Source organism: Oreochromis niloticus, linkage group LG14 (genome assembly GCF_001858045.2).
Source record: "Oreochromis niloticus isolate F11D_XX linkage group LG14, O_niloticus_UMD_NMBU, whole genome shotgun sequence".
NCBI classification, from domain to species: Eukaryota; Metazoa; Chordata; class Actinopteri; order Cichliformes; family Cichlidae; genus Oreochromis; species Oreochromis niloticus.
Window position 1 is genome coordinate 8,752,309 of NC_031979.2, and position 25,469 is coordinate 8,777,777.

Consider the following 25,469-nt stretch of genomic DNA (forward strand, 5'->3'; position numbering starts at 1 on the left):
TGGACATCTGTGAAGAGTCCATATGTGAGGCTTAACTGTAGCTCATGTTGTTATCGTGGGAAAATCAGCACATGAACAGATAGCGCTGTGTTACCCAACCAAGAACTGATTGTTGGAGAGTGTAAGTAAATCTGTCAAAACCACATGTTAGTAATATTCCAGGAGGTGATCTGGAGTGTAAATAACTGCATTGGACGTAAGAGTGTTTTATGTTGTATGAGCCTATTAGTGGGGAAACAGTGTCTCGTCTACCAATCATTAAAAACATGCAGTTTTCTGCCTGACATGCAGTGAAATGTTCTTGTTTCCAAGGAATCAGACAGTAGCTAAAAATATTTACTGGATGTGATTCTTGATTTCATACAGTATTAGGCAAGAAATCAAATGCACAGCAGGGTTTAAAACCAGAAACAGGAAGTGTTTGTTTTGAAATACTTTGAGGTGAAAGTTTTCTAATCAAAATGTAATTTTGTCAGAATATATTTAGAGCATAAAACATATTTTGGAATACTATATTACTGCTGATATATTCTTTTTTTTTTCTTTTTTTTTTAAACAGAACACTGTACTCCCTTGTACTCAAGCAAGTGACTAAGATTTACTCACACTCTCACTATCATAGTGCTAATTTTAACATTTTCTACATCATGTAGTCAGCCGCACCCGCTCTTTGGTAAGTAGATTCTGGTTCATTCCACACAAATATCATGTGCCCAGATAAAACTGGACAAACAGAGTGAAAGGTGGTGGTGAGAAGTCACATATAAAAGCCAGTTTCTTCAGGGCGAACTGTGACAGCAGACAGGTGCACCAGCAGGTGAGTGGAAACACACAAACATCAACACAGATGGTCCAAAGAAGCAATTAGCTTATTTGCACCATCTACGTGATGGCCTGAGCTATATATACATGACAGCATATATTTTGTAACGTAGCGCCTTGTTGACTAAAGTGTTACTGCTTCGTGTTTTATTCAGGTCGATAATTCCATCACCACACTTCTGATCCAGAATGCAAACATTCGTAACTTTGTGTGCTCTTCTCCCGCTCCTCTGTTTTGTCCATGCAGATGTTGTGGAAAGTTTTGAGGTTTGTTTGTTTTCTTTTCCAGATTATCAGAAGAATTAAATATGTGTCTTGTCAAATAGCTTCACTTCTGTTACTATTAATTATTATCTATTTTATCATTTTGCCCCAGGATGCGCCAGAATGCATGAAGTACTTTTATAAAGAAAAGGTGCCTGAGTTGGGAGCTTCTACGCCTGGTGCTGCCCGCCTCTGTCAGCGCTTTGTCAACAGGTAGTAAACTGGCAGAAAGAATACTTTAAAACTGAATCACACAGCATACACAGCATTGTCATGTGTACTCAGATTACTGCTTTTCTATGGTATCTTTGAAAATCCAACTGCTGCCTATTACTTTTAGAACAAATATTTTCTTTGTTCTTTATTTACCATAGTAACACTTCTGATCTATTCCTAATATTTGCACCATCAGGTACCACTTTGCCACACTGTATGACACCATCCATCGCATTGCTGTCTACTCTGCCTATCAATTCCAGCCCAGTAATGGAGGCGGCAGGGAGAACAGGTGGTTTGTGGAGCCACAGGTTTGTCCCACACGAGCTTATTTTGCATTTATTCATGGCAGACAGAAAGTATGAAGAATGCAGAGTCATAAAATTTACATTAATTGTTCTTTTAGACAATTTTAGATTGTAAGGAATTAATATTTTTTTGTCTTGTTTCCATCCATCTTAGCTGGTAGATCGGTCTTGGCAGGGAGAGATGAAAGATGGATACTGGCTGGGGCAGGATAACCCTGGTGTCTACCTTGGAGAGAGACAAGCTCTGAATGAGGACTTCACAAATTCAGGCTTCGACCGTGGTCATCTCAACCCCAACGGACACCATGCAGGTAGTTGAGGACAGATTGTGTGTTTTTCAGGAGGGTAGACAGTAGATGGCAGTACAGGACTGGGGAGTTGTTTTTGGCTGCAGCAGCTGAGGATAGATAGACTTAACTAACGAGCAGCTTCTCCAGCCTTATGTTTCAATGTTTTCTGCTCAACATGCTCATAATTTATGATTTTCTAGAATATTTTAATTGCTGAATGAAAATGACTAACCCACTTCTTGACTCATCGAGGTTCTCACCTTTTCTTTGGACAGAAAAACTTTAAGCTTGTCCTTCTTTTCCTTCTCTCCTGCAGTCCCTAGCCGCAACGCCACTTTTACCCTCACCAATGTGGTTCCTCAGAACCCCAAGCTGAACCAGAATGCCTGGAGGATCCACGAGTCCCAGCTCACCGAGCTTTTTCTGGAGAAGTGCCCTAAGGCCTACGTGCTGGTCGGTGCCATTCCTTCTGCAGACAGCTGGATTGTTAAAAACAATGTTAAGCGTGTCAACATCCCAGACTACCTGTGGAATGCCTACTGCTGTGTGGACAACAACGACAGACCCATTCAGAGCGGCGCTGCCAGAGCAAGAAACACAGAGGACAACTTGGTGGAGCAGCTCTCTCTGGATGAACTGGAAACATTCTTGCAGCAGTTTATCGCACAGCCAGTGGGAGAGTTGTTTTACAACAATTGCAGAGCATAAAAGCAATGATGACACTAAATATAAGTATCTTTTAATTTTACATTGTTGTTTTACAGCTTTTAAACCAATGAATCCCTTACTATTAAATATTAAATAAATGAATAAAAATGAGAAGCACAAGGATAATGTGGTTATTTATTAGTAATTGTGTCGCAAAGGAAGGCGAGAAGGTTGTGCAGTCTACAGTACTGTAATGTACACACTCGGCCCAAGCGAGAGCCCGTGGTGAAGACAGAGCAACAACAGCAGTCTTAAACCTGTAATTAAACTGTAAATGCTGTCATACAGTGAATAACCTGGAAATTGGTGATTAAACTGACTCTCAGGAGGTGTTATATTAGCTACACTTTAAGCTGACATAATAAAATGTTACATATAAACCTACAGCTTAGACTCGCAAAGTAAAGTTTAGATTGACTACCATTATGAGAAAGGCCAGGCAAAGCTTAACATTTTTTATTTAAAGACATTTAAAATGCTTCTTCAGCGCACAGCAGCAGCTGAGGATAGATAGACTTAAATAACAAGCAGCATCTCCAGCCTTATGTTTCAATGTTTTTTTCAAGACATGCTTGTAATTAATATAATATGTAATTAATGTAATTTCTAGAATATTTGAAGTGATCAATGAAAATGACTAAGCCACTTCTAGACTCATCGAGGCTCTCACCTTTTATTTGGACTGAGAAACTGTAATCTTGTCCCTCTTTTACTTCTTACCTGCAGTCCCTAGCTTCAACGGCACCCAGACGAATGTGGTTCTTCAGAATCCCAAGCTGAGCCAGAATGCCTGGAGGATCCACGAGTCCCAGCTCACTGAGCTTCATGTGGCTTTAGGACCACCCACATGTTCCAATACTGAGTTTCCAGTTTCAGTCAGGTCAGGGATGACCCTCTGTTTGGGAGACTGCACTCATTTAAAAAAAAGAAAAAACTATGACAAAAAAGAAGAGGAAATAATGATACAATCACAGACTTATGAGTGATTCAAACTGCCTGAGCCCAGCTGAGGCTCAGCAACTCTTCATATACATACTGTTAGGTACATATGTTTTTCAACACTGACACAAGTTTGTTTTTTTTTGTTTTTTTACCTGTTTACTGAAACATATGCCAATTATAGTTATATAATGGTCATGGACATGATATGTAGACTCTCAGGTTCCACATTCAAATTGGATGAAGTGCTTAAGTGTTGTAGCTCCTTAACATGTGCCACCCTATTTTTGAAGGGAACAATAGTTGAACAATTGACTCAAATGCAGGTATGGGCAATTCCTTCATTATGTCATTATCAGTGAAGCAGACAAAAGGCCTGTCGCTGATTTTAAGTGTGGTGCTTGCATTTGGAAGAGTTTACTGTGAACAGACAACATGCGGTCAAAGGAGCTCTCCATGCAGAAAAACAAGCCATCCTTAAGTTGCAAAGAAAAGCCAGCACAGTTTAGGAAAAAGATTCTTTGGACAGATGAAATCAAGATTATCATCTACCAGAAGGATGGCAGAGGCAGTGTGATGGCTCGGTCATGACTGGCTGCCAGTGGGACTGGGACACTAGTGTTTAATGATGATGTGACACAGGACTGAAGCAGCCGAATGAAGTTTGAGGTGTTCAGAGACATATGTCTGCTCAGCTAAATGCAGTCAAATTGATTGGGTGCTGTTTTACTATATAGATGGACAATGACAAAAACATGCATTCAAAGGAAGTCAGGAGTTTAATAAATCAAGGCCACTGCAGTAAAGGCCTGACAGAGCATTAAAAAGGATGAAACCCAGCATGTCCATGAGTTCAAGACTTCAGGCTGTCATTGCCAGCAAAGCATTTTCAACCAAGTATTAGAAATGAACATTTTATTTGTCCAATTACTTTTCACCCCCTGAAATGAAGGGATTGTGTTTGTTATGCAATCTTTTTGTTCACCCCACTTAATTAACATACTGAAAATCTGCACTGCAGTTGTTTCATTTAAAATTTATTGCTGCTGTAGAGGTTGAGCATTGGGCACCAGTGACTAGTTTTGCAAATAAATTTATCCTGCTAAGAAAAGAGTGTGGCAATTTTGATAGTTGATCAGTGAGCATATGTATTGACTGTATCATATGCACAATGTAGCGATGTCAGAGGAAGGCAAGAGTATGTTGATGTGGGCGTGGAAGGAAATAAATGCATATAAAGTAGTAAGGGCTGGGAGCAAGGCTGTGAATGATGGCTTCTTCATCATAATTATGTCTGAAAAGGAAAACAAACAGCCTGTGTTGCAGGAAGGTGTATATAGTAAAAAAAACAACAGACTTAATTATACAACTATTGTTTATTGTGTGCATCAGTTCTCAACTAAGAGGCAAAAAAATGAGTCCAGTTTTGTCCCATAGCGATAGTTCAAAGTTCAGTGAAAGTATTACATGGTTATTACAGAGTGATAATTATGGGTTACAGAATTTCAAAGACTTACTGAAATGCTACTTGCTGCATTAAAAACATGATTATTGATTAAACCAAAAAGCAACAGCATAACCACAACTCACAATCCAGCTGCCATCTGTGTGTTTGCTAAATAATTACCTTCTTATAATTCACAGAGCTAAGCCGTTTTGACATTATGGCAACAGATCTTCACTTTGAGGAACAGCAATAATAATATTTAGCTCCTCTATACTGCAACCCAACTTACAGTTCTTCACCTCCTCTCTTACAATCCCAGATATAAAAATTAGCACAGAGGACATGTTAATGTTCAAGTTGACTCAAAGAAATCTAGCTAAATTGGAGGGATACTCATTTGGAGCAAATGATCAGTGCAAATACTGTGAAAAAAGCTGCAACGTTCGTCTGCATGCAATAAATGTTATAAAAAGATTCATATAAAACGTTTAATGAACTAAAGTTTCACTGGTTACTTTTCTTTATTCCGCAGTCGTGTTTAGATCATTTGTACTGGGTCATGGGGTGATCATTCCAGGGAGGCAGCTGGGACAATTTTTCCTCAGTGGCTGTTTCGATGGGCCAGCCCCAGGCCTTGAAGAAGCCAGTCAGGTTCATCCCCACAGTCTGGGAGAAAGTCTCAGCATACAGGTTCATCTTTGAGTCATTGTCATTGGGAATGTTGCTCATGTGGTGGTACGCAGCAAACACCTTCTTAAAGGCATCCCAGCCAAACTTTTCCTGGAGCTACAGAGAAGGTAGATATGACAACAACTCAAACTATTTGCTGTCTTTTATGTTAGGAGCAATAATCTCTTGACCAAAGCATCACAACCTGTTATGATTTAATGTTAGCTTCACTATAAGCCCACAAGTCTACATGGAATTGTCACCTATATGGCACACTCAAATCAAACTCTTTTAATAGAAGGCAAAGTGCATGTAAGAGATTTGATTTGAAAGGTATCATCTTGTAGTTTCTGACACTATCCTTGTTTAGCATGTGGCTAAAATACAACTTGAACCTAACTCTACCCCTAAGTGATTTGTTGGTCAATTGGTCGATTTTAAGTATGACTGGATCAAATGGAGTTATCGTCTTTCAGTCTTATTCATATCATGTGTTTTCTTCACTGTGGACAAAGCAAAATTTCTCTATAATTTCTCACCTGCAGATATGTTTCCAGGGCTACCCATACCTTCCATTCACTGAGTTTCTTGCCTCCCTTGATGTACTCCTCTACTCGAGTCTTTCGTCTAGCTGAAGTCAAAAAACCATGAGCCTGCACCAAAAAACATGGAATGAGATAGTTGCTAAATCATGTGATCACAGAAAACTCAGTCATGATGATGATGATGATGATTGACGTATAACATAAGAGTTGAAAAGACACTTGCTTTACTCTACCTGTGCTCTGTTGAGACCCAGCACCTCTTCATTCACAAACACTGACCACAGGTTGCATGTAGCGTCTGTGGTGTGTGGTCGGAACTCCCAGCAGCTTCTCTGTTGGTTGTGTCCCAGTTCATGGATGGGCCCCCACATTTGATTACCTTTTTTAACATCAACAACTTCAGCAGCTGAAGCATGGTGTGCCATGATGGGATAACCTGAATGCATCCAGCCTTAAAAGAAGAAAAGTAAATGAATAATTGTTTCAAGATTATATTGAGAATACTTTATGAGAGAAAAGCTGCAAAGTGTGAAGGAGAGAATATATGTATATATATATATATATATATACATATATGTATATATATATATATATATGTATGTATGTATATACGTATATATATATATATATATATACATATATGTATATATATATATATATATATATACATATATTCTCTGATCTACACTAGCTGATCTACACTACGGCAGCAGTGATCAGTGAGATGCTTGGCTACAAGTTGAACAGCCACAAGGGGCAGTACCCTCCATGGAGAAGGAGGCTAGAGGGCAAGATCAAAGTAGCACGGAGGGAGGTTAGCCAACTAACGGAGTTGCAGAAAGGCGCGACAAAGAAGGTGCATAAGAAATACAGCAAGCTGTCCATACCTGAGGCCTTGGAAACTGCCAAGCAAAGACTCACAGCCTTGGCCAGCTGCTTGAGGAGGTACACCAGAGAGATAGAAGGCAGGAGAATAAACCAGCTGTTCTCCACAGAACCAGCAAAGGTGTACTCTCAGTGGCAAGGGAACAATAACAGAACAGCACCACCAAGGCTGGAGACGGAGCAATACTGGAAGAGCATATGGGAGAAGGACGCAACCCATAACGGCAATGCTCAGTGGCTAGTGGATCTGAGGGCAGACCATAGCGACCTCCCTGAACAGGGTCCAGTAACCATCACAGTGGCAGATATCCAAGAAAGGGTCTCCAGTATGAAGAGTTGGACAGCACCAGGGCCCGACATGGTTCACGCCTACTGGCTGAAGAAGCTGACTGCACTCCACGAGCGTCTGGCAGCACAAATGAACCAGCTGCTAGTTAACGAGAGACAACCGAAGGTCGGACGGTCCTGATCCCCAAGGACCCCAAGAAGGGACCGGTCCCATCCAACTACCGACCAATAACCTGCCTCAGTACTACATGGAAGCTCCTGTCAGGCATCATATCGGCTAAGATGAACAGGCACATGGCTCAATACATGAGCGGGGCACAGAAAGGGATTGGCAAGAATACCAGAGGCGCAAAACACCAGCTACTGGTAGACAGAACAGTCAGCCGAGACTGCAAGACCAGGCTCACCAACCTGTGCACTGCCTGGATTGATTACAAGAAGGCCTATGACTCAATGCCCCACAGCTGGATACTGGAATGCCTAGAATTGTACAAGATCAACAGGACCCTAAGAGCCTTCATCAGGAACTCAATGGGAATGTGGCACACAACACTAGAGGCCAACTCCAAGCCCATAGCACAAGTCACCATCAAGTGCGGGATCTACCAAGGAGATGCTCTGTCCCCACTGCTGTTCTGCATAGGCCTGAACCCCCTCAGTGAGATAATTAACAAGACTGGCTACGGATACCGGCTACGGATACCGACTACGGAACGGAGCGGTTGTCAGCCACCTCCTGTACATGGATGACATCAAGCTGTATGCCAAGAGTGAACGAGACATCGATTCACTGATACACACTACCAGGCTATACAGCAATGACATTGGAATGTCATTCGGGCTGGAGAAGTGTAGTCGGATGGTAACAAAGAGAGGGAAGGTAGTCAGAACTGAGGGGATTGAACTACCAGAAGGCAACATTGCAGACATAGAGGACAGTTACAAGTACCTGGGGATCCCACAGGCGAATGGGAACCATGAAGAGGCCGCTAGGAAAGCTGCAACCACCAAGTACCTGCAGAGGGTCAGGCAAGTCCTGAGGAGTCAGCTGAACGGTAAGAACAAGATCCGGGCAATCAACACCTACGCCCTGCCCGTGATCAGGTACCCTGCTGGGGTAATAGGCTGGCCAAAGGAGGAGATAGAAGCCACTGACATCAAGACAAGAAAGCTCCTTACCATGCATGGAGGGTTTCACCCCAAGTCCAGCACCCTGAGGTTGTACGCTAAGCGGAAGGAAGGGGGCCGGGGACTGGTGAGTGTCAGCACCACAGTCCAGGATGAGACAAGAAACATCCACGAATACATCACGAAGATGGCCCCAACTGACAGTGTGCTCAGTGAATACCTCAGGCAGCAGAAACCCAAGAAAGAGGAGGAAGGCGAGGAACCATCATGGAAGGACAGGCCCCTGCACGGTATGTACCACCGGCAGATAGAGGAGGTGGCTGATATCCAGAAATCCTACCAGTGGCTGGACAAAGCTGGACTGAAAGACAGCACAGAGGCACTAATCATGGCAGCACAAGAACAAGCTCTGAGTACAAGATCCATAGAGGCTGGGGTCTATCACACCAGGCAAGACCCCAGGTGCAGGCTGTGTAAAGATGCCCCAGAGACAATCCAGCACATAACAGCAGGGTGCAAGATGCTAGCAGGCAAGGCATACATGGAACGCCATAACCAAGTGGCCGGCATAGTGTACAGGAACATCTGTGCCGAGTATAACCTGGAAGTCCCAAGGTCAAAATGGGAGACGCCCCCAAGGGTGATGGAGAATGACCGAGCTAAGATCCTGTGGGACTTCCAGATACAGACGGACAAAATGGTGGTGGCTAACCAACCGGACATAGTGGTGGTAGACAAACAGAAGAAGACGGCTGTAGTGATCGATGTAGCGGTTCCGAATGACAGCAATATCAGGAAGAAGGAACACGAGAAGCTGGAGAAATACCAAGGGCTCAGAGAAGAGCTCGAGAGGATGTGGAGGGTGAAGGTAACTGTGGTCCCCGTGGTAATCGGAGCACTAGGTGCGGTGACTCCCAAGCTAGGCGAGTGGCTCCAGCAGATCCCGGGAACAACATCGGAGATCTCTGTCCAGAAGAGCGCAGTCCTGGGAACAGCTAAGATACTGCGCAGGACCCTCAAGCTCCCAGGCCTCTGGTAGAGGACCCGAGCTTGAAGGATAAACCGCCCGCAGGGGCGTGCTGGGTGTTTTTATATATATATACGTATATACATACATACATACACACACATATATATATATATATATATATATATGTATATATATATATATATATATATATATATATATATATATATATATATATATATATATGTCCCAGAGGCCCTGGAGCTTACTACACTACATTACATTACGATTAGCACAGGGACCACTGTTGCCTTCACCCACCACATCTTCTCCAGCTCCTCTCTCAGCCCTTGGTATTTTCTTGAGCTTCTTGTGTTCCTTCTTCCTGATGTTGCATTCATTTGGTATAGCTTGGTCTATCACGACAGCCTTCTTGCTCTGCTTATTGGCGATGGCTAACTGGTGTAAAGTGCACTTACCAGCAGAAATCTGCACATCTGTCACAAAGCGCTCCTTGCGGGGAAATTTGTGTGGTTTGGCAGCCAGATCTGCAATGGCCCTCATGATTTCATCCCAGAGAGCGGCCACCTTGTCTGGGTGCTCCAGACCCCGAACAGCATCTGATTGTACGGTGAGGACGATGTTTTCAAACTCCAACTCTGCCCAGGGCCCAGGAGCCGTGCGCAGCAATGACCACTCAGCTGCAGTTGTTACACCTGAAAAGAACAAAGAGAGGAGTGGATCTATTAAAATGCTTTGAATCATTGCATATTAAAACATATATAAAATGTTCTATTCAAAGTACAAACTTGTGTCACAGATTCAAAATCCAGCTTGTTCTTAAACAAAACTGTGGAACAATCTGCCTTTAGAGATTAGACAGGCCTCTTCTCTGCCTGTTTTTAAATCGCTTATAAAAACCCTTTGACATCCTGTGAGATGTTTTTTTAGTTGATTGTAGTGAGATGATGACACTGATTTTAGTGAAATGTGGGCCTCTGGCCCTGCTTATATACATATATATATATATGTATATACACACATATATATATATATATATATGTATATATATATATATATATATATATATACATATATATATATATATATGTATACACACATATATATACATATATATATATATACATATATATATATAATCAACTAAAAGAACATCTCACAGGGTGTATATATATACATATATATATATATTGGATTACAAAATAAGGAATCTGGCATTTCCATAATTTTTAAAGGGCGTGTAGCACAGATGGATAAAAAACTTCAGATGCACCTGATATGAGTAAATTATTTAAATAAAAAAAGTTTTGCTTTTTCCAATTCCACATATGCATTTCATTTTAGCACCAGGGCTCTAGAGCGCGACCAATTTGGTCGTATGTGCGACCTAATTTCTCAGTGGTGCAACTAAAAAAATCCTTGGTTGCACCAATTCAACCAGCTGTCTGATTACAAAACAAAAGTGTTAGCAACTCGGAAAGTCTCTGTGTGGTCAACAACAGACACACATTATGCCCATATTGTGGTTTAAACCAATCAGCGATAGTAAGGGGCGGGACCTCTCTGACTGGCCGTGGTCCAAATATTCCTGTAGTCCTATGCGTGCACGTTTGAAAGTGCAGGTGGGTAGAGAGAGGTGAGTAGCTTGAATAAAGTGATATCGATTCATTAAATCCTAAATCAACTTTTAAATATAAATGTATTTTGCCAGAAACGCTCAGGTTAAAACTCACAAAACTATTTCAAGAACCACTAAACAGCTAAAACAGCAAATGAGAGCAAGTAAACGTATTCCGCACAAAGACGTAAACACAAAGCGCGGACCTGAGGCATTAGAATCAGTGAGATGTCAGCTTCGTCACCCGACGGCACGTATACGGACACGCCGTTGGGGCTGAAAGCCGACAGCTCACAAATGCGTCTGATGCGTCGGGTCTGCGCTTTGTGTTTACGTCTTTTTTTCCGCAAGATTCTGATGCTGCAGGTTTTGTCTCTCTCCAACCAAAATTCACTGAACCAACAGCAAAATACGATCAAAAACTACGTTTCACATTCGATAAACATTGTCATAAATTCCCTCTTAATTTTGCTGTTTTGCTTCCACCACGATAAAAAAATCACACTTCCTGCACAGCTCTTTCTCTCTGTCCATGCACTTCAAGGACAGTTTCCCATCTCACATCTCAGTGCTGTCGGCCGCTGTTTTTCTTTTTTTTCCCCAAAAAAACTACCTCCGACAAGAAAGCCTCATTTCTGCTGTTTAATAGCGAAGATATTTAACAATTTTTAAAATTATGCCAAATTGCAAAACGTTTGGCTGTGTCACTAATCAAACTTCTGTAACTTTGCTCTGCTTCACTTCATCAGCATCAGGTAATGTTCATATGTTGATTCTTGGATTTCTTCAGTTTTTGTTCCACTGCTGAATATTTTAAGGTGGTTATCTGGTTTAAAAAGCCAGGCCAGGAAAATCTCCTTCATGTTTTCCTGTGTTTTATCCTCCGTTACTTTGACACAAAGGCATCTGCTGTGATGCTACACCTCTGATGAAATCTCACAAGTGTCAGTACTGATAAATGATCAGAATTATAATATTTCTGACTGCCTGAGTTAAAATTGAATTGAATTAAATCGAATCGAATTAGGACCTTGTGAAGCGGAATTGAATCAATTATAGAAATCAGTGACGATACCCAGCCCTAGTGAGTAGCCTAGGCCCGACAGAAGTGGATGTAGCTGTGGGTAAAGAGAACCGATGAAAAGAACTATTGATAACTTTTTCGTTAAGTTAAGGCCTGATCCGTTTGAAATTCATAGCCAGTGCTCTGACATGGAGCCATCAACCTCTGAACGCTGAAAAAGAACAGTGTATCCAGATAACACATTATATGCCGAGATAAATGCACTTCCCAAGCGTCCACTCTCCCCACTGCCTTTCAGTGGCAGGCAGCAGCAAACAGGACATCAGAGAAGGCCGAGATGATGATTAAGGTTAACATTGTCTACAATATTGCCAAAGAGTGCCAAAGCACTTTAAGCACAAGCACTTTTTCAGTACCTTATCTATCTTGTAGAACTGTGTTCCAAATAAAGAACTTTGTGTTGACAAGAGTGTTAGTTAATCATTTACAAATCAATATTGTCTGTATGGACAGCAATTTAACAAAAAAAGTGAACATGTAAAACTGTGGGGTTAAGCGATGCGGTTGAAAAATTTGGGTGTACCTAACTTTTGTGCTGGTTGCACTAAGGAAAAAGTGCAACCATGGCAAAAAGTTAGTCTAGAGCCCTGCAGCTTGGCGTCTTTAAACAGCCTTTGGTGTAAAAAGCTGATAGTGCACACATTGCCTTTAAAGAATTTAGCAAACTTTGTGCAGTCTTTTAGGAGAGGGTTTTACTTTACTAAAAATATGTTGAGCTCAAATCACCTGTATTGTCCAAATGTATGTTCAATCAGAATGAAGGTCATCTAAGTCAATAAGAATAAGACTCACCAGATATCTTCCAATTACCTCCACTGACACAAAGTACACAGCACTGTTATAAACCACAGACTTACCAGACTTGTAATATGGAGCAGTTACAGCTTTCTGGACTGTGATCTCCAACCCTTTCACTTGTGTGTTGGGTGGGGCCACCAGGTAAATAAGTCCCCCCCACAGGTTGGACACATGCATCATCTCTGAAGTGACAGGAAATCGCTCACAAACACGTGGTGGCCTCTTCAGCTCATCCTTTCTATGTAGGTCATCAGTTTGACAGCCTATCTGAATCTGTAGATGAAATGGAAAATCAGTTCATTTTTTTAAATATATTACAACACCAGTCACCTTTGCTCAGGAATGATTTACAAAGCAGTTTACAGATGTCATGATCAAATTTTCTTTCTAGTGGTGTGCTATTAAAAAGCATGGACAGGTCTAACACTGTTCCTATAGATGACGGGGGCATGTTATTGGATTTAGTTGAACTAATACAGGCAGGGAACAGAGGGCACAGTTCTGTTTGACAATTTCTATTGGCTGAAGGGCTGATGCTGAAACAGATGTTCAGAGATGTGACTTAATTTCTTCTGTCAGTGTTCTCCAGTTAAGTGAGACAGGTTTCAAGGGAGTGACTGGGCCAATGGAGGCCAATGGAGGCTGGCACCCATCTGTGAGTCAATCTCCACAGATGCTTCAGAAGAAAAATGGATGCTGGTACAGACTGGTACAAAAAATAAAACCTCAACCAAACCAAAACTGTTAGGGGTACCTGGGTCGTTAACTCAGTCATTTGTGTTTATGGCTTTTTGAGTCTTGTTTATTCATTATCGTTTTCTCTGTGTGACCTTGTTTCCTTGTTGAGTAATGTGTATTTCTAGTTTAGGTTTCTGGTTTCTTATTTGGTCCCTTTTTATGTCCTGGTCTTGTCTCTGTGCCCTGTCCTGTTTTGTCTTGGTCATGCCCCTGTGTGTCCTCTTGCTCTGTTGCCCTTTCTCATCCCTTGCACTCTCACCCTCTCTCATCCCTCGCTCTCTTGCCCTCTCTCGTCCCCCGCTCTCTCATCCCTGGCTTTCTCACCCTCTCTCTCCTCCCTCTGTTCCCTGGGTTCCGTCAGTCTGCATCTCAGTGTGTGTGTTCCCTGTACTTCCTGTTTTACTGCGATATGCTCCTGTATAGTGTGCATCATGATCAGTTTTGCTTACCCCGTGCCATCTGTTAGATTGTTGCCAGCAGTGTTCCCTTTTTATCTTGATTCCCTCATGTATTTCATGTCCGTGTCTCCCTCTGTCCTGTGTCACAATCTCCCTCATTCTCCAGCTGTGTGTTTTTCCTGCTTGTTCAGTTCCAGTTTGTTTTTTTGTATTTCTAGAATCCAGCAATAAAGCGGTTTTCTAGTTTAGTTTTGTCTCCAAGAGTCTGCATTTTGGGTCATCCAATCCTGCCCACTTCACACAGCTCATGACAGAAGATTGTAACCAGTCATGGACCCAGTGCAGTATCTGCCTTCCTGAATGAGAAGGTGAGACATTATGCTCAGCATACCCTCATTTGGCTCTATGAGGGCTGTGCCGCTTCCCAACTGCAAATGCTACCAATGTTACTTTGCTTATTCCTTCAGTGATAACGTTGGGCAGGTTCTCGCTCACGCCGGCCAATCACTCTCCAGCCTCTCTATCTGCTAGTTCTCTTCCTCTGTTGCCCCGGGAAGAGGGGCTGGAAGGGTTTTTTTAAAATATATTTTTTAAAACTTTTTCTGGCTTTATTAGATAGATATAGCGAAGACTGACAGGACAGCAGAGGGAAGACATGCGACGAAGGGCCGCGGGTTGGATTCAAACCCATAGGCCATACAGCATATGGTCCCCTGCTCATTCCACTGAGCTAAACCGGCTCAGCTGTAACTATCACTGCCTCGTCGCAGCCTGTAATTTCTATATCTGCCTGTTTAAACACCACAAACCCCACATGTCAGTGGGAAAAATTAAGATTGGGACTGTGAGGAGTGCCACTGAGCTGGCCCTCCAGAGACCGTCAGTGTTTTTCAAACCCTTCCCAGCCAGTTTATTTAGAGACTGTCGGCCATATTGCTCCCTGGCCTGTTTATTTTGGGGCTGTTTGTGTTCCTGGTTTAAAAACTGTTGTTGAAACACAGTTAGCGCCTCCTAAGCATGTTACTCTGTCCAGGGCCCCATTACAGACAGTTTTTGGTGTTGTTTCACCTCCGAATTGTGCTGCTCCGCAGGCTGCATCTCAAAGGACTGTTTGTTCTATTCCACCCACTCCTGTGACTGCCTCTTTGAGAGCTGAGAGCATTTCTCTCCTCTGCGTGTTCCTGTTCCCAGGGCAGCTCAAGCCCAGCCTTCCCCCGTGCCTGTACCTGTTCCACAGGTGAGGGTGATTGAGGCCAAGCCTGGTTCCCAGGGGAGCCAGGACTCAGCTGCACCCTTACCAGTTCCTAGGGGGAGGGTAGCCAAGACCAAATCTGTCCCTGCACCGTTAGCTGTTCCTCGGGTGGGGACAGCTGGTGTTTGGCCACTCCTGGCACCCATACCTGCTCCCTGGACCAGAGTATCCAAGTTTCAGCACACGGTCCTCGGTCACAAGTGGAGCCTGCTGCGAGCCCTGCATCCACTAGAGGGGCTCAGTCAGGCCATCCCAGGCCGCTCTTTTCTCCGCAGGGAGCATAAGCGAGCCCGTCTAACCAAATTCTATCTCCACTGAGGGCTCAGACGAGCCCATCCAGCCTCCCCCTTTGTGGGCTGGGGGTTCTGTAGAGCCTGCTCAGGCACCTGCTTAACCACCTGCGACTTCCACACCGCGACCTGCTCAACTGCCTGCCAGAGGTCATTGCACAGTCTGGTCTCAGCTAGAGGTCATCACACTATCTAATTCTGCTTTGTCTCAGCTACAGGTTGTCGCTGCGTCTGGTCCTGCTACAGCTCAGCCAGAGGTCTTTGACGCCACTGGTGCCACGGACGGCCGTCCAGCAGACCTGCTTCGTCGCTACCGCTGGCTACGCAGTCAGCCTCCAGACCTGCTCCGTCGCAGGTGCTGGCTCAACAGTCGGCCTCCAGAACTGTTCTGTCACCACCATTGACCCCACGTTCAGGCCCCAGAACGGTTTCTACCAAATCACAACGTTTTGGTCTCAATAGCTACTTTGCAGATGTGTTATGGAGTGTTAAGGGATGTTTATTGTTAATTTTCTAGCCAGACCTGCTACGTCGCAGATGCTGGCTCCACGGTCGGGCCCCAGAACTGTTTCCTCTTTGTGTTCTGGACTCCTATTCCTAGTTTTTTATTTTTGACTCTACTTTTTTTGTTCTACATTTTGAGTCGTCCAATCCTGCCCACTTCACACAGCTCATGACAAAACCATAACAAATAACCACATTTTGGTCTCAATAGTTACTTTGCAGATGTAAAGGGGTGTTTATTGTTATTTTTCTTTTCTTTGTATAAATGAACCAGGTGTGATATAGTGTTTCTAAGTGAACTTAGTGGATGATTTCGTGTGCTTCACCTTCCAGTGCTTGTTGACAGTCTCAGCTGGCATGACCATGTAGGTACTCATACCAGGAGAGAGGTAGAGACCAGTGCTGATCCACTCTTTCCCATCTAACATACAGATGCACACACACACACACGCACACACACACACACACACACACACACACACACACACACACACACACACACACACACACACACACAGTACAGTCAAATATCAGTCAAAATTCTCCTAAACTTTGTTGATTTCATTTACTGAACTGTTGACACTGAGGAAAATAGAAACAAATCAGTTTTCTATGTTTATGAAAAAACGTCACTGATATGTCCTATTTGTAAATAGCAAGTAAGTCTGTAACCTTAAGTGCACTTTCACTGGATTGTTTATGATATTATGTGAATTTCAAACAAAATTTTAAAAAAAATCTAAGTATATTGTGAAACCCCAGGATACAGCATCAGAGGTTACAGTTGGTGACATATACATGTATGAAATATGCACGTATTTAATTTTTTCTTTGGATGTCTGTGATAAAGTACATTTGAGTTGAGTCCAAATTGAAGTATTGTGTGTGAGTATTGTGAATAAACTGTGGGCAGGTTGCAGTCATATATAGATATATTCACAGCTGACATATTTGTCCAAAAACATGAAATCTGACCTTCTGTGTTAACATCGATCTTGAGCCTGTGGTTATGGACGTCTGGCATCAGTGGATTATCCTTGATGAGGTAGGGCAGGAGGGCCTCAGGATTTGGGCAAAACTTGTATACAGGTGATCCCACACTGAGGAGTAGTTTGTCTTTTGGTGTCTTTGCAGGGCAGCTGTCACTCACCTTGAAAGAAGAAGACATTAATCTAACATCTCAGTGGCTGATAGTTGTGGTATCAGTGGCACCAGCCTCTGTGTTGCTATGTGTTAGAAAGTGTTTATATTTTTTCTCTACTCACCTGTGGCAGGCCTGACCTCTTTAACATGTCAGTGAGAGCAGCCAACACTTGAGTGTAATAGAAGGAGCCATGTGCCTTTGTGTGCAAGTAAGCATCACAGTCACTGCCCAGCTTTTGAAGACATCCCTCCTCATGCTTGCTAAGTTCTTCACCTGTAGTCACATGGGCAACGAAGCGGTATAGAAGGTGGCGGAAGTGGTAAGTATCTTTAATCGGCCAGCTGGGTACAAGAGCTTTGTATGTTCCTGAACGGATTGTTGCTCCCAAAAGGCTCAATCCCATTTGGTTCAGCATTTTGTTCACTGAAAGAAATTAAAACAAGTGTGACTTAATTTACTGAGTTGTATTGTTGGAAATGTCATAACTTTGGTTTTACACTCATCAGGAGGTTGGTTATTTGATGCCCAACCCCTTCAATCAAGGTGTCTTTGGATAAGATGCTACACCATTGTGAATCTGTTAGCACAACAAATACAATAGGTTTTTAGGGTGGTTGATTAGACAAGAAGAGCTCTTTATCAATTCAGTGCACTTTTGGTTTTTTAGGTGGAAAATACGAACACTACCAATACTTCTTTTCTGTATATTGTAAAACCTTTGTGGTGCATCTTCATACCTGAGAAATCTGTAAGTGGATTTTGCCCAGCATGTGTCTGCGCCCAGTGCCAGGCATGTCCTCCAATCAGCAGGCCTCCTCCCTCTGCCACAAAGTTTTGGATTTCCTCCAAATGCTCAGTGATATACGCTTTACACACAAACACACTGAGGTCTTTCCTGAAGTTTGTCTTCTCACACTTCAGCCCTGACTGGCTGAGAACTTTGAGTGCAGGATTCACCATGACACCAACAACCCCTCTGCGCCCTTCATCCAACCAGTGAATGACGTTTCTCCAAAATGGAGCCATGCTCTAAAATAAAAGAAGGACAGTAGGAAGACAGGCAGTCGTGTATACTTGTGATATATAAAATATTTGTCAGAACAGCACACAATTCATTTTAAGAAAATCAGAGGTCTACTACCTAACCCTATTAAAGTAAGTCACTTTTGGCATCTGAAAGTTTTTCTCCCTGTACTTCCTGGTGGAAACAAATGTAATGTGGAAAAATAAACTTGAAAATATGCAGCACTAGAAAATTCTTATGTATTGATTTTAACTTCCATTCATCCTTGAATGGAAGTTAAAGGGGTAAGAAGTAGGTTACACCCTGGACAGGTTGCCCGTCTGTCAAAGGGCTAACACATACAGAGAGACAACCATTCACACCCACATTCACACATGTGGACAATTTCGATTTACCAATCAAACTGACACCACTAACTGTAGGTCTTTGAACTGTGGGAGGAGGCCGGAGTATCTGGAGAGAGCACACTCAAACACGGGGAGGACATGCAAACTCCACACAGAAAGGCTGGATTTTAACTTTTAAAAAATTAATACTCTACCTCCACTGCTAGAGAACTTTCATGTGTAACCACAATGACCCGTCCTCGCCCATAGTAGGCTCCTGCCAGGAATGGACATCCATCTTCTGTAGTCCCGATGGGAAAGGCTAGCGGTCCGTGGACTAGAACCTCAGAAAATAGAGAATCAGACGGGAGGTTGAACTCTGAAACCCCCTTGAGTAATAACTCCAAGTCATCCTTGAAGTCCTTTCCTGTCCTGTAATTGAAAGGTGGAAGAAAAATATGAAAGAGAAATCAAAAATTAGAGATATAGTGTACAGAAGTAAATTCAGAATAAAGGGATGAATTTCTTTTTACTAGAAATGTGTTATTTTAAATAAAATGCCTGTTTTTCATTAGGAAATTTGAGTGTAAATTGTATTATCTTAAAGTATTTTTACTATCAATACCCAGTAAATATATTGTCATCTTGTAAAATAACTCTTTTGCTACTATTTTAGATTCCACAGATATGTTCTTGTACAATGATTTATTCATTGTAAATTAGCATTTAAAAAAATCTGCATAAAGATAATAGTCCAATTTACATTACATTTGTTAAACAGACAAATGTAATGTAATAGATCAAATGGATCACATCATTATAATTATGTGCAAGTGCTGTGATTGACTTGTGGCCTAGGATCTGCTCCTCCCATCAACCCTGGTTTGACAAGCAGCTTAGAAAATGGATAGTACACTGATATTATAGCAATAAAATATAAGTGGGGAGAAAAAGAACAAAAATGCTAAAGTGTACATTTTTAAAATGAAAAGTGTTATGTTAAGTTTTAAATAGCTAACAGATAAGAAATAGTCTCAATAACAGGTTCAATACCAATAACACACTTCAGTAATACTGTTTCAAACAAGAGAGAAAAAATATTTCACATTAAAAGTTGATTTGTTTAATTTTTTTGGAAAGTGGAAAATTTTGTAAACGTGCAGTAAAACCGAATTATATTAAACACTCACTCTAACGACTTCCAGGAGGACGGGATCTGAGGGCAGACAGGCAGGTTCTCCACCTCACCATAATGCTCAGTGAAGTAGATCCCTGCCACTCCCGACACTTTATTCCCATCAAACTGATGCAGTGTGTTCTCTTTGGGGTGATCTGCAGCCCAGCTCCACGCCTGCCCAGCTATCAGCACCCCTCCTCCAGCTTTCAGAAACGCCACCAGCTCTGTTGGGTCTGAGCCCACGCTGTAGGCATCGGTCACATAAACACCAACTCCCAGTTTGTCACTGAAAGCTCCCACAACTTCTACTTGGAAGCTGGATTTTTGGAGGCTATCAGCAACTGCACTGACATTTCTGTGCACCCCTACAGAGAGCTTATCAGATCCATCACCTCTCAACCAGGTCACAGCATTTTCTACCAGAGCAGGAAAGGCTGTCAAGTAGCCCTCATGACCCAGGACCACAATCCTTCCACTGCCGTACAGAGAGGCAGCCATCAGCACCTGACCTCGGCTGTTCATTGCTAAAGGAAAGGCATGGTCTCCAATCAGCACCAGGTCACTGGGAACACAGGGTCCCTGTAGGTCCAGCTCCTTCAGGCCTTTCGTCAAGGAGGCGTAGGCCTCTTCATGTTGGTTTTTGAATGATTGGTTAGATGACATAGTGTAGAGGATTTATACTCTGTAGACTGATGAAGAAGGTGAAGGTTACGATGCGGAAAGAGGAAGTTGTTAACACATCAGGTTTAATAGTTTTTCTTACATATGTATCCGGGGTTGACGGAATAAAAACACACAGTAAACATAACATTTGAACTGTTATTAGTGTGTTACAAGTCAAGACTCAGCAAATTGTCAAACTGTAGCTGGTGAAAAAATAAAATGCTGTTCTCCACTGATCTCATTACAACCAAACACAACTTAAAAACACAAAGCATTTTTACCTGGAAGTTTTCCTTCTGTGGTATTACTCTGTAGCACAACAGTTTTAAAGACAACCACGCTCTATGTGACAGGAGAGGAGAAAGCATAAAAATAAAAGCAGAGAATGATGCTGTTTATATAAGGAGATGTGATTAAGGAGGGACCAATGATAAGAGACAGCTCGTTTTATCACCACAGGGACAAAATGTGGCCATAAATCAATGTTTAATCAGAATGTGACGTGTCCTCTCTAAATTTGCAGAGATCATTGATTTTTGAAATTTATTTCCACTGAAATAATGACGAAATTAAATGTGTCACAGCTACATCTGGGTTAGCAGGAAAGGAGAAGTCACAGAAATTATGATTTTGTTGAAGAAAATCTTCTGACAAACAGGTGAATGATCCTAGTAACTGACCAAGAGTTCAGTTTCTAGACCAAGCTGCAAATGTGCAATGAAAACAGTAAAAGTACCTCATTTTTCAAATCCATGTAGATGTCTAAATGTCCTAAATTATACTCCAACATTCCAACTTGTGTCTGACTTCTTTCTTTAAGGCCAGCATCCAATTTTAGATGAGAAGGCAAAGAGTGTGGCCAGAAACTTTATTACACACATCCACCAAAATTTTGATGGAGGCAGTTCCCAGTTCTTAACACAGAGCAAAGACAATCTTTAAGAATAAGAATAAGAATAAGAACAACTTTATTTATCCCGAGGGAAATTCTTTTGTCATGTACATGCTCAAAGCAGCAGGAGAGACAGAGGAACAGATGAAATAGATATAAGATATACAATATATACAATAAGAATAGTGTACAGTAATATAGATAGTGCAAGACATAGTATCGGATAACTCTAACAAAGTAATATACATAACTATATCCTGGTGAATAAATAACTTAACTATCAGTGCAGGCGGTTCTAGAAAGTGACAAAGTATTGTGCAATAGAATAAAGGGAGTAGCAGGATATAATGGGGGGATGAAAACAAATATTCAATAAGTACTCTTGGGTAATATTGCGCGGTCTGGGAGGGAACAGAATAACATTGGTAATCGTCTCAGGAGAATCACCTACAGAGTGAGGAAGAGTTAAACAGTTTAATTCACCAAATAAACATCATCATTCGAAATTCACGTTAGCTTCAGTTTTCATATAATCAAACCACAGATTTCCAAACACACACACACTACTGTTCAATTTTCCATGGAAGACTGTACTTTATGTCATTTAAAACAGCAGTCCAGATGTTTTTAAAAAATATAACACAACCAAAGCAAGTTAAGACAGAGTCCTTCTGGCTTGGAGCTTTTTCACAGAAACAACAAGTACTACCTCTTCAGGCTCAGGTGTTCTGATTGTCACTGCTACCTCACTGCACAGCCTGGTAGGTTGTTATTTACTGAAGATTTATGAGTAGCCTTGAAAATGCCCCTTTAAACTATTTCCCTGTAAGCATCATAGTTACAACATCAACATCAGACACACACACATAACAGTTGTTGTCTGTGTGTGTGTGTCTGTGTACAAATGTGTATGTCGTCCATCTGTTTAACAACTAAAGGTCAAATCTTTCTGTGCAAAAAAAATATAAGTAAAGACAATGCTGAGAAAAGTGACATGAAAATATTAGTCAGACTAAGAGGTCACACGAAGGCAGTTATCAGACCAATAACTCAACCCACGGTTTCCAGTTCTAGCTATGAGTGTTCACATGGGTGCTGGTGTTGACGGCAGCGTATGACGAATAAAACAATGAGATACTGGAAATAAATTATTTGCACAATAAATCACATCTCTTAGAGAAGATTTAGGTTTAGATTTATTTGTAAAACTCATAATGTGTTTAAATGGGGCACATTTATTGCAAATGCAAATTCTTCTATTTATGAACAGAGGACAGCTGGGACCAGGATGTAAATATGTTATTGTACAAACTGCATTTAGATACATTTTGGAAATTCGCCACCTAAAGTAATGAATTTAATGAATTAAACATAAAAAATATATAAATAAATCAAATCTAATTTTACTAGTTGTCTTTTCTGCTATTACTTCTTGGCTCAAGTACTCATCATATAAACATCATCATTCGAAATTCATGTTAGCTGAAGTTTTCATATAGTCAAACCACAGATTTCCAAACACACATATACTGTTCAGTTTTCCATGGAAGACGGTACACTATCCCCTGAACTAGGTTAATGTTCTAAGCTTAATTGACATTTTTCCTGTTGTCTCAAACATAAATGGAATAGACACAAAACCACACATGCAGAAGGACAGAAACACACACATACAATTTAGGGACGTTCCTGGCATGTGATTAGGTAGAGGAGACTGGAAGGTTGTTGTGTAGTGTCTTGGGGGCACTCCCATAGGGCTTAAAATCTGGGACTCTCCACCAGTAGCGTCTTCAAGGAAACTTAAAGAAGTCCAGACACTTTACTTTCCAAGCTCCTTAGATTATTCGCAACCTTATAAGTGAGGAGCAGGATTTGAAATTTAAGTGCGGAATTAATAGGGAGCCAATGAAGGGAAGCCAATATAGGAGAAATATGCTCTCTCTTTCTAGTCCCTGTCAGGACTTATGCTGCAGACTTTTGGATCAACTGAAGGCTTTTCAGGGCATTGTTAGGACATCCTGATAATAATGAATTACAGTAGTCCATCCTAGAAGTAATAAATGATTGAACTTGTTTTTCAGCCTTACTCTGAGACAGGATATTTCTAATTTTAGAGATGTTGCGCAAATGGAAGAAAGCAGTCCTACATATTTGTTTAATATGTGCATTGAAGGACATGTCCTGGTCAAAAATGACTCCAAAATTTCTCACATTGTTACTGGAGGCCAAGGTATTGCCAACAAGAGTAAGGATCTGATTAGATACCATATTTCAGTATTTTAGGGCTTTTAAATTCAATTTTATCTGAATTTAGAAGCAGAAAATTAAACATCATCCAGGTCTTTATCACATTCCTGCAGTTTAACTAATTGGTGTGTGTTATCTGGCTTCATGGATAGATAAAGTTGGGTATCATCTGTATAACAATGAAAATGTATGCTATGCCTGCTAAGGGAAGCACGTATAACGCAAACAGAATTGGCCGTAGCACTGAACCCCGTGGAACTATAAATAACCTTAGTGTGAAGAGGACTCTCCATTTATGAATAAATTGGAGTCTATTGGATAAATATGATTTAAATCACTGCAGTGCAACACATTTAATACCTACCTTTAATATCTACAGCATGCTCTATTTGCTGTAATAAAATATGATTATGGTTAACAGTATCAAACACTGCACTGAGGTCTAGCAGGACAAGCACAGAGATGATTCTCCTGTCAGAGGCCATAAGAAGATCATCTGTAACTTTCACTCAAGTGTTTCTGTGCTGTGATGAGCTCTGAAACCTGACTGAAGCCATTCAAATGTGGTCAAAAGTCAGTCAACAGCCCTCTTAAAGAACAGCTTCCACTACGGATTAAATACCTACGACTCTCCACAGTTTCTCTGATGAGAGGTAAAATGTCTTTAAGAAACGTAAAGAAGCTCCTCTGAATACCATGACCTGAATGACTGAGACATACAGAGACATGTTGCTCAGTCTAATGCTTTGCAACAAATGGTCACGTCTTTCTGTACAAAATAAAAAGGAAGTATAGTTGTTACTTAATTCAACACCCCCAATACTGAGAAATCTTATACTTATTCAGCGAATTCTGGTAAGGCTAAGAGGTCACATGATGTGAAGTGGTTATGAGTCCAAATCCAGCCATGAGTGTTCAGATAAATGTGTGTTGATTGTAGTGTAGTGTTTAGATGGGGCACATTTGTTTTATTATACACAGTCTTTTTGTACAGAGGACAACTGGGAGTAGGATGTAAATAAGTTACTGTACAAACTGCATAAAGAAGAGGACCCTGATTTAAAAAAAGAGGGAGAAAGGGGCCCAACAGTACATTATAAGTTTATATAGTTTATTCTGTAAAGTGTGTTAACAATGTTAACCTCATCTGCTCAGTTTATTGTTATCTGTCCTGTGCTGTGTGTCTTGTCTTCCTTATCTTTCTCCAGCTCTGAGGGAAGTATAGCTTTCTTTCTTTTCTCTGCCTGTGAAATACAGCAGCTGGACCTTTAGCTTTTGACAAACTGCAACAAACACACAAACAGTTCATGCAAGCATAAAGTATCTCCCTTTATGTTTGCATGTCTTCAGTAGGGCTAGCTTGATGCCAAAGTACTGCAATTGTGACTGGTGGACACCTGCAGTTGTTCTGGTGTTGTGCTGTGAGATTGAATTTTGTGTAATTTCTATTCAAAACTTAACACAAGTTTTGAACCACAGAACTGTGTAGCCTACAACACTGCATTTTGCAGAGTAAATCTTGAGTCTATCCATTGTACTGTCTGAGTTAGCAATGACAACTCACAGTTGTTGGAGTTCCATATATCGATTGTTAAGCTTAACAACCAGGAATGCTTTACAAACATTCAGAGATGAACTTACACACTTTCTTTACTTCTCTGGGATAGCTTGCTCAGAGATTAAATGCTGGTTTGGAAGCACATAGCGAGGCTCCAAATGCTTTCAGTGAGAAGTAACTCCAGACTGTCAACAGGTCTTGCACACCACAGCTGCTCTATCATGTGACACATACTGCTCCTACGTGCTCAGGTCATTGT

At 41.5% G+C, this 25,469-nt stretch overlaps 2 protein-coding genes across 2 annotated transcripts; one reads left to right on the forward strand and one right to left on the reverse strand.

The window, feature by feature from the left end:
* Positions 1–714: 714 nt before the first annotated feature.
* Positions 715–2,722, forward strand: LOC100694785 (endonuclease domain-containing 1 protein). The gene is made up of 6 exons (XM_005454365.4): positions 715–817; positions 978–1,089; positions 1,199–1,299; positions 1,499–1,613; positions 1,765–1,921; positions 2,217–2,722. The coding sequence occupies exons 2-6, from the start codon at positions 1,012–1,014 to the stop codon at positions 2,606–2,608; spliced, it is 843 nt and encodes a 280-aa protein (XP_005454422.2). The 5' UTR covers positions 715–817; positions 978–1,011; the 3' UTR covers positions 2,609–2,722.
* Positions 2,723–3,335: 613 nt separating this feature from the next.
* Positions 3,336–20,859, reverse strand: LOC100695044 (TRPM8 channel-associated factor homolog). Its single transcript, XM_003449281.4, has 12 exons — positions 20,795–20,859; positions 19,864–20,539; positions 18,889–19,105; positions 18,061–18,352; positions 17,445–17,746; positions 17,155–17,329; positions 16,506–16,600; positions 13,057–13,270; positions 9,956–10,192; positions 6,442–6,659; positions 6,203–6,316; positions 3,336–5,780 (listed from the first exon to the last, which is right to left on the reverse strand). The coding sequence occupies exons 2-12, from the start codon at positions 20,511–20,513 to the stop codon at positions 5,538–5,540; spliced, it is 2,757 nt and encodes a 918-aa protein (XP_003449329.2). The 5' UTR covers positions 20,514–20,539; positions 20,795–20,859; the 3' UTR covers positions 3,336–5,537.
* Positions 20,860–25,469: the final 4,610 nt, after the last annotated feature.